Source organism: Propithecus coquereli, unplaced genomic scaffold (genome assembly GCF_000956105.1).
Source record: "Propithecus coquereli isolate 6110/MARCELLA unplaced genomic scaffold, Pcoq_1.0 Scaffold104, whole genome shotgun sequence".
NCBI lineage: Eukaryota > Metazoa > Chordata > Mammalia > Primates > Indriidae > Propithecus > Propithecus coquereli.
Window position 1 is genome coordinate 7877243 of NW_012134303.1, and position 12376 is coordinate 7889618.

At 38.5% G+C, this 12376-nt stretch overlaps 1 protein-coding gene across 6 annotated transcripts in view; it reads left to right on the forward strand.

Annotated features, from left to right (window-relative positions):
• Window positions 1–699, forward strand: part of PAK3 (p21 protein (Cdc42/Rac)-activated kinase 3) — a 272401-nt gene extending 271702 nt beyond the window's left edge. For all 6 annotated transcript variants that reach the window (XM_012645260.1, XM_012645252.1, XM_012645243.1 and 3 more), the window contains one exon: window positions 113–699. In XM_012645260.1, coding sequence (XP_012500714.1) covers window positions 113–202 — 90 coding nt within the window. In that variant the 3' untranslated portion in view covers window positions 203–699. The remainder of the gene's footprint in view (window positions 1–112) is intronic.
• Window positions 700–12376: the final 11677 nt, after the last annotated feature.

A 12376-nucleotide genomic window follows, 5' to 3' on the forward strand; every position in this document is an offset into this window, starting at 1 on the left:
GTGTGTGTTCAAAATATATTTTAATAAAAAAGGGCTGCTTGAAAATGTACACTAATATACTTGGAGAAAAGAATTCCAGTAATTTCTCTTTATTTTTCCCTTCCTCTTGCAGCATCCATTTTTAAAATTAGCCAAGCCTCTCTCCAGCCTGACTCCTCTGATTATCGCTGCGAAGGAAGCGATTAAGAACAGCAGCCGCTAGGACTGCAAGCCTTACCCCTCACCATCTCCCTCATGAGTAAGACTGAAATAAAACTGTGCTGCAAGAAAGATGAAAGAAAAGACAGTCAAAAGGGGTGGGGGTTCTTTAACTTTCAAATGAATAGAAACTTCTTATAAGCCTTTTTCCTACACCCTCAGATTATGTAATTTATTTGTAAGCCTGAAAAGCAGCCCGAACAGGGCAGCAATGTTGAAGTGGCCATAAAGTGGTCACTTCCCACCGTGAAGCGAAAGAGCCAGTAGTGAATCCCCTCATTTTGTGCATTCACTTTGAAGAAAAAAAGTTTCTCAAAGATGCACACTCCCTCTTCATAGTGTTGTGTTTGTTTTTAAGTTAGAGAGTAGTCCCTCTTGCATTCGAGCCTCTTTCAAAACTCCTTACCCAATGTGATGTTTTTCACTTGCATTGTCATTAGATGTCCAGAAAAAAAGATGTCAAAATGTTTTTTTTTAAAAAAGAAAGCAAAAAAGCAAAGCAAAAAAACAAACAAACAAACAAACAAAAAAAACAGAGCAAGTACTGTGTGAACATGTGGAAGTCCATGCCCTAATAGAGTTACAATCTTTTATTCTTCTTCTATAGTGGTGGCTTGGTTTGTGTACCTATTTTTCTGCATTTGTATTGGAAAAGGTTTCTTTTAGGACATTTTCCAAAAGCAGAGAGGAGTATGTGTGTTCAGGAAGGGCTTTTAAAAACTGTGTATCTAAATAAAGCTCAAATGGTGAAATCCTGCTACATTTTCACCGTGATGCTTTAGAGGTAGTTGATTTGTCGTTTATGGAAACTAGTTTGTTAATCTTCATGATACCTGAAAGAGGGCAGACACACTGAAACTGTGGCAATCCTACATGGTGAGTCCAGGTCCTGGACCTAGGAAATCCTGATAAGAGAAACCATATTTAAACAAAGAAGAAACTTTTCTCCAAGAGCCAAAAGGGAGAATAAGAAACATGAATAATACTGAAATCCTTGTTGGACATTAAACAAAGATAAGAATACTTAATTTAATCCTCTCTTGTGCTCTTGGAACATATACACTGTAAAATACGAACATCAGGAGGAAACAGATCCATTAACTGACATTTCCTTATGATAAAATTATTTGTTTTGACAATTTATAACATTTTTAAAAGATTTAGAGAACAGAGATATAATAAACATTCAACTCTGTAAGAAATGGGAGGTCAGTGAAAGCTACATCCCAATCAACATTTGGCTCTAAATACTTGGTCCCATTTTCCCTATGTATCACCAATTTCTGTTTCAGGATATGATGTGTTCATACTTAGCTCCTTGGGCTCTTGAATATCAAAAGAGTGTAAAGATCTTGAAAGTCTCCAGTGAAAATAATTTTGGCTTGCAATCATATCCCAAGAAATGTCAGTCCAACTGAATTCCTTTTGTGGCTTGGGGAAAATACCAAAATTTGACTATTATTTTGCCATATATCTATTTATTAAAAATTCAACAGTTGGAACTTCCTGAATCTTCTGAGAGTAGAAAACTATCTGGAGGGTGTCTGTGTAGAAAAGGATATGCTTCTCTTTTGAGTGTATTGTCAATTTTGCAAATTCTGGAAAGTTGTTTCTCTAAGCCTTTGAAAAGCTAACAATTTGTGCTATAGAAGGCTTCTTGATGTGTAGTATGTAAAGAATCTGAATAGAACCTATCTACATTCAGCAAGAAGGGAAAAGAGATCAATGACATGGGACTCTTTCCTTCTCTGCCAAGGTACATCCATCCATCTAACCATCCATCCATTCCTTAAAATGAAAGCACTTTCTTTAGAGTTTCGGCTAACCATATAGTGCACATGTTTATGTTTAGGAGATGACGCCACTGGTGGATTGTCTATTTTCCTACTGTTTTCTTTGACTATAAAATTTGGAAGGGGCTTGACCCCCGTGAAAATACTCACAGTGGGATAAAACAACAAATGTGAAAGGAAAATCAAATGGTAATATTAATTTGAAGCATACTATGTTAAACTTTGCAAAAAAGTGTCTGGGCCTGAAATTTTTAATGCCACACCACTCCAATGAGAGAGAGAGGCCTTAATTTTAATTTCTTTTAACATTAAGGTTTTTTTTTTTGATTCTTACTCATAGTGCCAGGGAATTCAATACCTGGGATGCCAATAAAATTCAGTACACTGGTAACTATACCCTGCCAGTCAAGAGAGCCCAAAACCTGATTGGGAAGCCCTACTCATCAATTAGCATCCCTTGTGTCATAAAGGCCTATTTTTTTTGTTGTTGTTATTTTGGAGACCCTGGAGCAGTGATCCTTCAGATCACTGTAGGCAGAGAAGTGGCTTCTCTTTTATGCTTTCAGTTCAGCATATTAGCAATGAGGAGCCAGGTACTTCTTTATCACCAATCTGTACCAAGATTTGATGATAATATATCCCAGTAGGCATTACTCTTACAAATTTGTATCTATGTAAATTTTCAAATGAGAACAGCTTCTAAAGCCCCTTCCCTGTGTTGGAGAGTTATGTATATTTCTAATAAGTATTAGAGAGAAACTGTTTCTCGTGCCAAAATGATGCTGAAGGATTCACATTTGGTACACTTGAACAACTTGGACTCCAGATGGTTAATAGTTTATTCCCTTTCCCTGGATTTTTTTTTTTAGCTCATCTTGACACAGGTGAGTCTATCCAGATCTTTAATGTTGCTAGTGTGCCCTGAGATAAGGAGGGCACATCATCGAATGTTGATTCCAAAATGTCCTGAGATAGGAATAGGGCAGTGGGAAAGTCAGGGAAGGGTGAGAAGCACAGTAGAGATTATTTATTTAAAAAAGAAAAGAACACTAATGTTGTAGCAAGGATCCGGTGCGTTGTCATAATCCTGTGAAGATTTTTGGATGACACAATCTCCTCAAATCAGTCACCATGTTGGGTAATGACTTCGTTCTTGCTGATCTTGTCTATGTGTCATTGTAAATATTTGTGCGTCCATGTTCCATTTTGGCTACTGGATGGCCAAGTCATGTAAGAAGATTTAACTCAAGTATTTATTCTTTAATTGTGTTATTCAGATTTCTTTCAGGCTTGTGAACTGCACCCCAATGTTTGAGTTTAACCACCTGATTCTTACATCTATCCCTCCCCTGTGAAGCACATTCCATTGCTAAAAGAAAAAGAAATATGAAATTGCTTCCTGTTGTCTGTATAACTGTTTTGATAGTTTCAGATGTTTGTCTATAAAGGATATTTCTCAGCTCAAAGATCGTGTAAATAATTATATTCCTTTGCTCAATGGGTTGTTTAATTCTAATGAGGCTGCCAGTTCTCAGAGAGATTCTATAAAATCAATTTTAAATAACATAAACAGGGATTACAGCTATGTAAAAATAAGTGTGTATATGGACAAAGACTGGGAACACAGATAATTGAAATCAGTTGTGTAGGGTGGTGGGATTATGTGAAAATTTTTTTCTTTAAAAATTTTTTTTGATGTTGTTATAATATTGCTTTATAATAAATAAACATCAGAAAGGGAACTATAGAAACATAGAAAAGAAGCCAGAAGCAGATGCCTTCTGGCCAGAGCCCAGAGCATGCAGGGCACAGATATTTGCTAGTTACAATTATTCCATAGGCTTTATACTTGCCTGGGTGCTGAGGTTGGCACACGCTCGGGTATGGCACGTGCTTTCTTAGGAGACTATTATCTGTAAGTTAAAGCTAGGGAGATGTCACTATTAGAACTCCAAACATACTCTTGTGCTTTAAAACAGGCTGCCCTCTGCTTTGGTATGGCATTCAGGTGTCTGTTTTGTGGTTACTTTAGATTGGAGGGGTGACTATTTGACTAGCCCCCTTGATAACATCTGTTGCAGGTGTCACCTTTCTGGATCATTTTAGCAGATTTTCAGGTTGAATTTTGAAGGAATAGAAGGATAAAAATCTCCTGCTCCCACAATTTCCTTGTCCAACAGGATATTACTTTATATCATTCAGGTAGGATTCTTCTTTTAATGACCAATAGGCAAGTCCCACTGATTTCAATAGAATTTGACTTGCAATTAAAAGCTGACTCTGAAATCCTTAAGAGAGATATCTAGGACTGTTTCTGCCTGTTGGCATTCATTTACAGTCCTGTTAGTTTGGGCTTAAGATGGTCTCCATGTGCTTTGGTTCTGCCCAATTATAGGTTGTATGCAGTAGTTGTGATTTTTAAAGAGCAAGGGAGACCATCTAACCAAAAGAGTGGAATTTCCTTCTAACTCACCAAAGAAACTTTAGGTGAGGACTTTAATAATGAGGTAGTCGCCTCAGATATGTTACTTAGTTTCACCAAAAGCAGACCTGATACCTAGAGAACTCACAGGCTTTGCATTGGCCATTCTCAATGTACAAATACTTATTGGAGTCTTAACCCTGCCATCCCGGTTGAATTTCATGGTCCTTTTCTGAGCTACTTGCAGTTAATATTCAGTTATACAAAGGCATGGCCAGTGATGCAAGCATCTCCCAGTCTCTGAGCTCTGAGCAAGAGGACTGAAATTCAGCATTTGTAAAATTAACGTCTAATGGGCCTGGGATTTTGAGTGAACTTAACACACAATTCTGAACATATATTTGCATGTGGACTGGGAAGGAAATAAATGGGACCTTGGAAACAATGGAAATATTTTTCCTATGAAAGAATTTTTCATAGAAGATTTGTTTTCTGTTGGTTAGCTTTTATTTTTTTCACTCCTTTTCTGATCCATACTCCTTTAGTGACCAAATGAATATAACCTGACTTCTCATGCATTGGGAATGTCTGTTTAATATTAAACAATGTCTAACTGAATCTGCAAATGCGGGAACTGACATATCACTTCCATGTGCACACCTCTGTGCACAAGTATACTTTACAACTTGTAGCATTTACTGCCACTTAATTTACAGCTGAACTTGCAAGATAAACTTATAGAAGCTGGTTAGTGCCATCAGAGTCTCCTTTGGAAGCTGCCATCAGGTGAATACTATCCCGTAATACCAGCAGTAAGGCAGGTACCATGTTCGCCTGATTTAGTATTTATGAGAAAATCAACAGCAATTACAGAGAATGAATCAGATGAGGTGGAAGAAATACTAGCCTAGGAAGAAGGAGGCCTAGATTCAATATGAGTATTAACTTGCTGTGTGACCTTGGGCAAGTTGCTTAACCTTTCCATGACTGTTTCCCCATCTGTAAAATAAGGGCATTGGATTAGATGATCTCCAAGGTCTTTCCAAAACCTCTAACATTCCATAATATTATAGGTTGCCTTGCAAATTCAACTTGCTATAGTGATGGAAAATATCATATGCTTAAGCCTGGGTCTCTTATGTTGCAGTTAAACAATAGAGTTATGTAAGATGATGAAAAAACTCAAGTAAATGAAGTTAATAACACTAGGATATGTTGATAAAATTGTGGCAGCCTTCCAATTCATTCACAGTCATTTTGTTTTTGTTTTAATGTCCATTTTCTGTTGAGTGTTCCCAGTTTTCATTTTTCCATACACTCTGTATGTAAAGTCTGGTTTTCATTAAGCTGTGGCCAGTATTTGCTACTAGAACACAAATACACTGTCACACTTGCTAGAATAGAACTGTACTCAGGCCTCTCCTTTCCTATGAAGAAGTGCTGGGCTTTCTAGAGGTTAATTTGCAAACGGCACAAGATGACAGAATCCATGCATTTTAATGGCTGAGACATTAAGAGTTGACCTAAGCACTTGCGAAGTGCAGAGAGAGAAATGAAAATGTAATTACATGCTATTAGCATTAAGGAATATTAACAAATTCACTTGTTGAGAACCAAAGAGCATTTCTGTTGACAACCCCCACAGTGATTGGCCAGTTATATGAGTACACTGCTGGAAAGAGGGTTAACTAGAAGTTAGTTAGTGGATGGTCACAGTGCCCTGCCTACAGCAGAGTGCCAACCAGCCCTGAGTGCAAAATTCAAGTTCAATGTGTGTGCTTGTGTGTGGTGTGCTTTACGGACCCGCATATACTATATTCATTAGTGATGATGAGATCTTTCACAGAATCCTATAACTGTTAGTGGGTTGAGTTCTAAATCTCAGTACATCAGCCAAGAAAAGCCAGATCACGAGGGTACTGATGTCTACTGGGATTAAACTCATAATATCCAGAAAAAAAACAAGTTGAGGAGGATCTACATTTTCATTGTTTATCAGAATTGTATCTCATTTGGCTGTGCATTACTTTTGTCAAAATGTGTTATCTGTAAACCATGTGTGGTGAAATTCTTCTGTAACTTTGGATTAAAGGTATTTATGGTCTTTTTGTTTGTTTGATTTTTAAGTAAGTTATTTCTTTGTAGACCTGCTGATGGTATGGTTCCATCATTCTGACCTCAGCATCTGATATTTTTAAGAATTTTTGTTTCCAATATTGTTATTTTAATTGTGGTTGAAGCAATAGAAAATTGAAATATGGATTGTGCATGACTGTGTCTTGAGTGTAAAAATATTGCAGTTTGAAACTTGGACCTAAAGTATTGCAAATAAAAATGACAAACATCAATGAGCTGGTGTTCTTCTCTTCTGTCACCTTCCCATCCACACTCTCGACATTGGACATTTTACCTACTTCACAGGTTGGAGGGTAGCACTGTCTCAGAGGTATGGAGGCAAGGAAATACCCAGCCTTGTGAGCAGTGCAGGAAATGCACTGCAGATTCTGCTCCTAAATAACTCAGACCCAGAGTCTCCATTTGGTTTTTACATGAAATAGCTCAGAGAGGCAAATGCGGATACTCAATGCAGGGCAAAAGCCTGGTAGATCCCAAAGGTAGATGAAAGAAAACTGCCAAAAGAAATCACATGGAATAAATAATTTATTTTTGATCGTTTTTTTCTCCTTGGAAAATTCTGAACATGTAAAGCCATCTGCATGTTTATATGTGATATAAAGGTCCAGAGGTCACAGGAGAGAATTCAAATCCACATTACTGAGAACCTTCATTCACTCATTTGCTCATACATTTCAAAAGGATTTATTGAGCTCCTGCTATATGTCAGACGCTGTGGACATTTCTACTAAAGATAACTTTTCTCCTAAAAAATCACCTCTAAATGTAACTAAATGTCAGTAAAGCTCATTGAAAGCTGCTAGATGCACCTGTTCAAGTCAGGTTTGTCAAAGACTCTGGAGACCTCAAAACTCAAGACAAAAACACCAGAGATTTGGTAAACTGGAGGATTGTTCCACCAGTAGTACTTGTACAGTGGGCATAGTGCTCCTTCTGGAGCATGCATACATAATTTTATACCTTTGTGTAAGTGGATACACACTGGTACTATATTCCTTACAGGTGGATTGTATATCTTACCAAATGTGTTTTGATTGTTTTCTAGTTCACTGTACTTACGTGCAAGCTTTATTTTCTCACTAAATCTCTCCGTGTTGAAAGCCAAAAAGACATTTTCTATAAACATGAGTGGGCAAGTAAATGAGGATCCCAGGAGCTAGCCTTTAGCCAAGTTCTCTATTGCCCATGTGCACAAATAACCACATTGCCAGTCCTACTGTTAGCCTCACATTCTTCAAACCTTTGTTGCCAGACTTGCTCCAACTTTTTTCTATACCTATTAAATGAAGTGTAAATACATTTATATGTCAGCAAATTATCAATACCTTCCATCAAAAAAATTTTAAAGATATTTCCCTTTGCCACAGTGACTTGGAAGAACAGAGTCCAAACAATGACACATATATTATTCCACAGCTCAGCCCTATAAGTGTAATTACTGGAACTCTAGCCTAATCCAAGTCCCTCACCTCCTACGGAAGTGGGGAGGGGCTAATACCCGAAATGTTCCCTAAATTATGGTTGTTCTTCACATCCGTGAGGCCTTGGCCCCCAGGCACTTGGGTGGGAGCTTCTGGCTTCCTACACATCTGTGTCAAGCACCACTGCTACGACCACCCCTCTGCTAATCCTGTAGCAGTGCCACTGTCCAATTGCTCCTGCGCTTGCCACTCTGCTTATCTATATCTGCATCATTCACATCAGTCCCTGGTACAAGCAGAGCTCTGAGCAGGGCACCTCAGTGACTCATCCACTTTCCAGTTTTATAGCAGATTATTTTTTGTTTTCTATACCCGACTGCAGAAACGCCTCCCATGGAATCACACCATTATGATACATCTTTGGATCCATTTGGGTGGTTCTTTTTCAGTTCTTGCCACCTCACTGAACCAGGGAGCAAGTTTGGTCTTGGTTTTTTACCCTCCCTCTTCTTGGGACTTGTCAGGTCAACTTTTGTATATTCCAGGCCCGACACTTACCATAGAGGTTAATCTGCAGCTTTTGCTATAGCCGTTGATTTATACATGCTCCATGTTCTCCCAAGCAGCCAACATTGATGTAAAAAAGAAATTGGCAGTTTGGCGCCATTTTACATGTACTTTGATGTTTTACCTAGAGTATCTGGTTCTATTTCCTAGAGAATTACATTCCCACAAAGTAAGAAGCAAGACTATGTCACCATTGAGGGGAAATGAGTAAAAGGTGAAAAGGATTTTTCTGTCTTAGTTTTTACAACTCCATGTGATCTACGATTATCTCAACAAAATTTGCAATGGACTTCGTGGAAGTCCAAGAAAAGCAATGGACTTGATGGAGCCTTTTGGTGACATTTCAGAGGTCACTGTAATGAGATAGGGTGGATATCTTGCCCCAACCCACTTCCACGACCAACTACCAATTACCTCGGTATCAAGAAGTTCCTCACTAACTTAATTCCACCTGTCACCACTCCCACCCACCTTAGGTAGTAGGACTTCCCACTTTCTCTTCAGGCACTTCTAAGGCCTCACTAGGGAAGCAGGGAACTCAAATATAGTTGCTTATGAGTTCTTCCCGGTGGGCATGGATTGATTGGCTTCTCAGCCTATGGTGTCACATGAGAATAAAATTTATAGTGAGAAACAACTTTTAATTTTACAACACGTAATACTGAGTGGCTTTGCTTTAAAAGACAGGAGAGCAGTGCCATGTTCTAACATTGTTTACTACAAAATAAGACTCTTGACATTGCATCCTGAAACCCTGCAGTAGGCCCAAATGAATAGCCCCACCATGTTTTCCACATTTCCACCTTTTCTTTCAAAACTCTTGAACAGACCAGCAAATGGAGTTAAAATCCTTTTCATACTTAGATAGATGTAGCTGACATAATGATATTTTTAAATTATTTAAATAAAATAGTTATTCCTCTAGCATTCAAGTAGAGAGCAAAGATTACCAAACTATTTCCTTTAAGGAAGATCTCAATTCCTGGTGTTACTGGTTCGTTACCACCTTCAGCAATGATTTTTTGTTTTGATTTTGGATATATTAATGTTTGTTAAACTGTTTTTCACCTGAAGCAGAAGTATATGTATCATAATCTGCTTTCAGGATATTTCTATCATAAAACTTAACTATGGAAAAGACAATAATTGTCCCAGTTTGTATTAAACAATTTAGATTCTTCTAATTCCTTTGGGTAAACACTACCTGGATTCCATCCTTTATAATCAGTCTCACCAACACCAACACATGTAGCATCAAAATGATATAAATACTTCATTGTGGGAAGGTCCATATTACCAAATCCCAAAAAATAAAGGTTTTATCCCCCACATTGACCACATTGGGAGACAATACCAAAAGGTTCATGCAAGAAGCAACATTGATGAATTTTTTGATTCCATGCAAGTTGCCTCTCCTATGGCAAAGTTGCATGAGTGCCACTTGGACTGATCTATTATCCAATGACATAGATGTATGTATTAATATCAGAGTAGCCTATGGTACGAGGATAAGTATTTGTAATCCAGAACATTTCCTTTCATTCGTGCTCATATCAGGAGCAAAGGCATCAATTCCAGGATCAATGAAACTCTTTTTAGTTAGCTCCATGGCAAACTCTTGTGATCTTTTCTAACTCATTATCTGTATAATTTTGAGCATTATTAACATCAACCCTCCTTCAAATGGTATACCAACGTCTCGCTTTATGCGTTATTAAAGAAGCTAAAGCCTTGATGTCATTTGCACTAACATCTGTACCGTAAAGGATGCACTATTAGTTGTGCTAGACCTGTGCAATCTATATGACCTTCCAGGAGCCACCGTTCCACTGATGGGAAACAGTGGCTCCTGGAACATTGCAGGCTTAATGATTGATAAGATGCCATATACCCAACTGAGTTCACCTCAATTTCTCAGATCTTCAGATTTTCTGCCAGCTTTTCTCCCACCATCTTGGCGTCACAGTTGCAAGTCCCACCCCCAATTCTGTAATGTATAATTTCCAAGCACATTGTCCTTCATCATTGTCATGGTTCCTGGCTACAGCTGAAGTGGCACCTGCTGCTACAGGAGCAAGGTCAAGTACAAGTTTGGCTCCTCAGTCTCTAAGGGAGAAATAAAGGAATGAACTCTGGAAGAAAACTTACTTTGCTGGCCAACATATGGAAGGTGGCCCAGTGACATTTCTTTAATTTCCTATTGACTGGAGTATACACTGTGGCCCACTGTGAGAAGTTCACCCCATTTTTCTTCCTGTCCGTAGACAAGGCAACCATTCTAGGCTCCCCAGGGAGGTAACCGATTCCTCAACAGAACTCAGCACCCCTTCATGCAGCTTCTGTAATCATGCTCGAACAATGTACTAGTGTTTGTTCCATTCAGGGTTTTTACAAAATGCCTTGGAGACCAACCTGTATGCTTCTAGTAGTTTTCACTTTAATCTAGGTACATATTATATCAGCTTCCTGAATCTCCACACCTCCCACTTTCTCCCCCATCGAGAAAGTCTCTGGGCAATTGGGTTTCCCACCAAAAATGAAATTATGAAGGTAAAATCGTCATTTGCAGTGGAGTAGCCCAGTACCAAAAAGCTCCATCCTGGCTTCCCCTGCCTCTTTCGCTCTTGCCTCAATTTGACTCGATCACATGCTATCAAGTCAATTAAATATCTGAAATTATGTATCCCCCTTAGACGAATATGGGATTAAGAGTTTAGATTTCAGAGTCAGAACTGAATTTTATTTCTCTCTAAGCATTAGTTTGCTCAGTTTTAAAAAAGAGGGTAAAATACATCAGGAGTTGTAAAGAATTAAAAAAAAGGCAACATATCCAAATGCTTATTTTGCCACATAGTAAGTACCTAATAAATGATATCTATCATTATTTTTATTAGCCTTTTTTCAAATCCTGGCCAATTGGAACACCTCCAATAGCAGCCACTTCTCTGAGTGAATTTTGGCCAGCGATCCAAATACAGAGAAGTGTTTCTTACATAATACCGTAGCCATTATTAGAGACTTTTGGTCCTGAGTAGGACAAGTCTGGGTGGGCCCTAGTAGGTGAAATGTGCAGACAGTGTTAGTACGCACACCAACTTTCCCCATCTATAACCAAGGGCAAGAAATCTTTGCTCACGAACAGCAGCATCTTGCTTGTGGAGGATAGCATCTCGCTATGCTCTTTGTATTGACCGGGCCTTGTCCTGTGCAAAGCAAGCCCATGCCTCACGTTTGTGTATCAAGCCCTCATCCATGTTAGACAGGAATAATAAGTTATTTAACACTCCTCAAGTTTTTCCCCTTCTTATATTGCCATAAGCCATTGTGTAATACCCTTAAAACCATAAGACAATACTCTTGGGGGAAAATCCATCTATTTCCATTTATTTTAGCAGTGGGCATTACAGCATCCATACAAAATCTGGTGAACCCATAATTGAACTGTACAATTAAAATCAGGCAATTTTATTGTATTTATACTTCAACGAAGCTGAAATTTAAAAAGAAGCAATGTGTGTGTGTGTGTGCGAATGTATATATGTATAATTTGATCACTTCTCACCCACCACCTTCACTGCAATCAATCTGATCCAAGCCATCTTCATCTCTGATTGGATTGTTATTACAACAGCCTCTTAACTGTTCTCCTTGCTTCTACACTTGCACACTAACTATAGTCTCAACACAGCATTTGACATAAATGAAAACTCTCCAATGGTTCCGTATTCCTCTCAGAGTAAAGATAAATTCCTTATGAGGCTGGGCGCGGTGGCTCACACCTGTAATCCTAGCACTCTGGGAGGCCGAGGCGGGCGGATTGTTTGAGCTCAGGAGTTCGA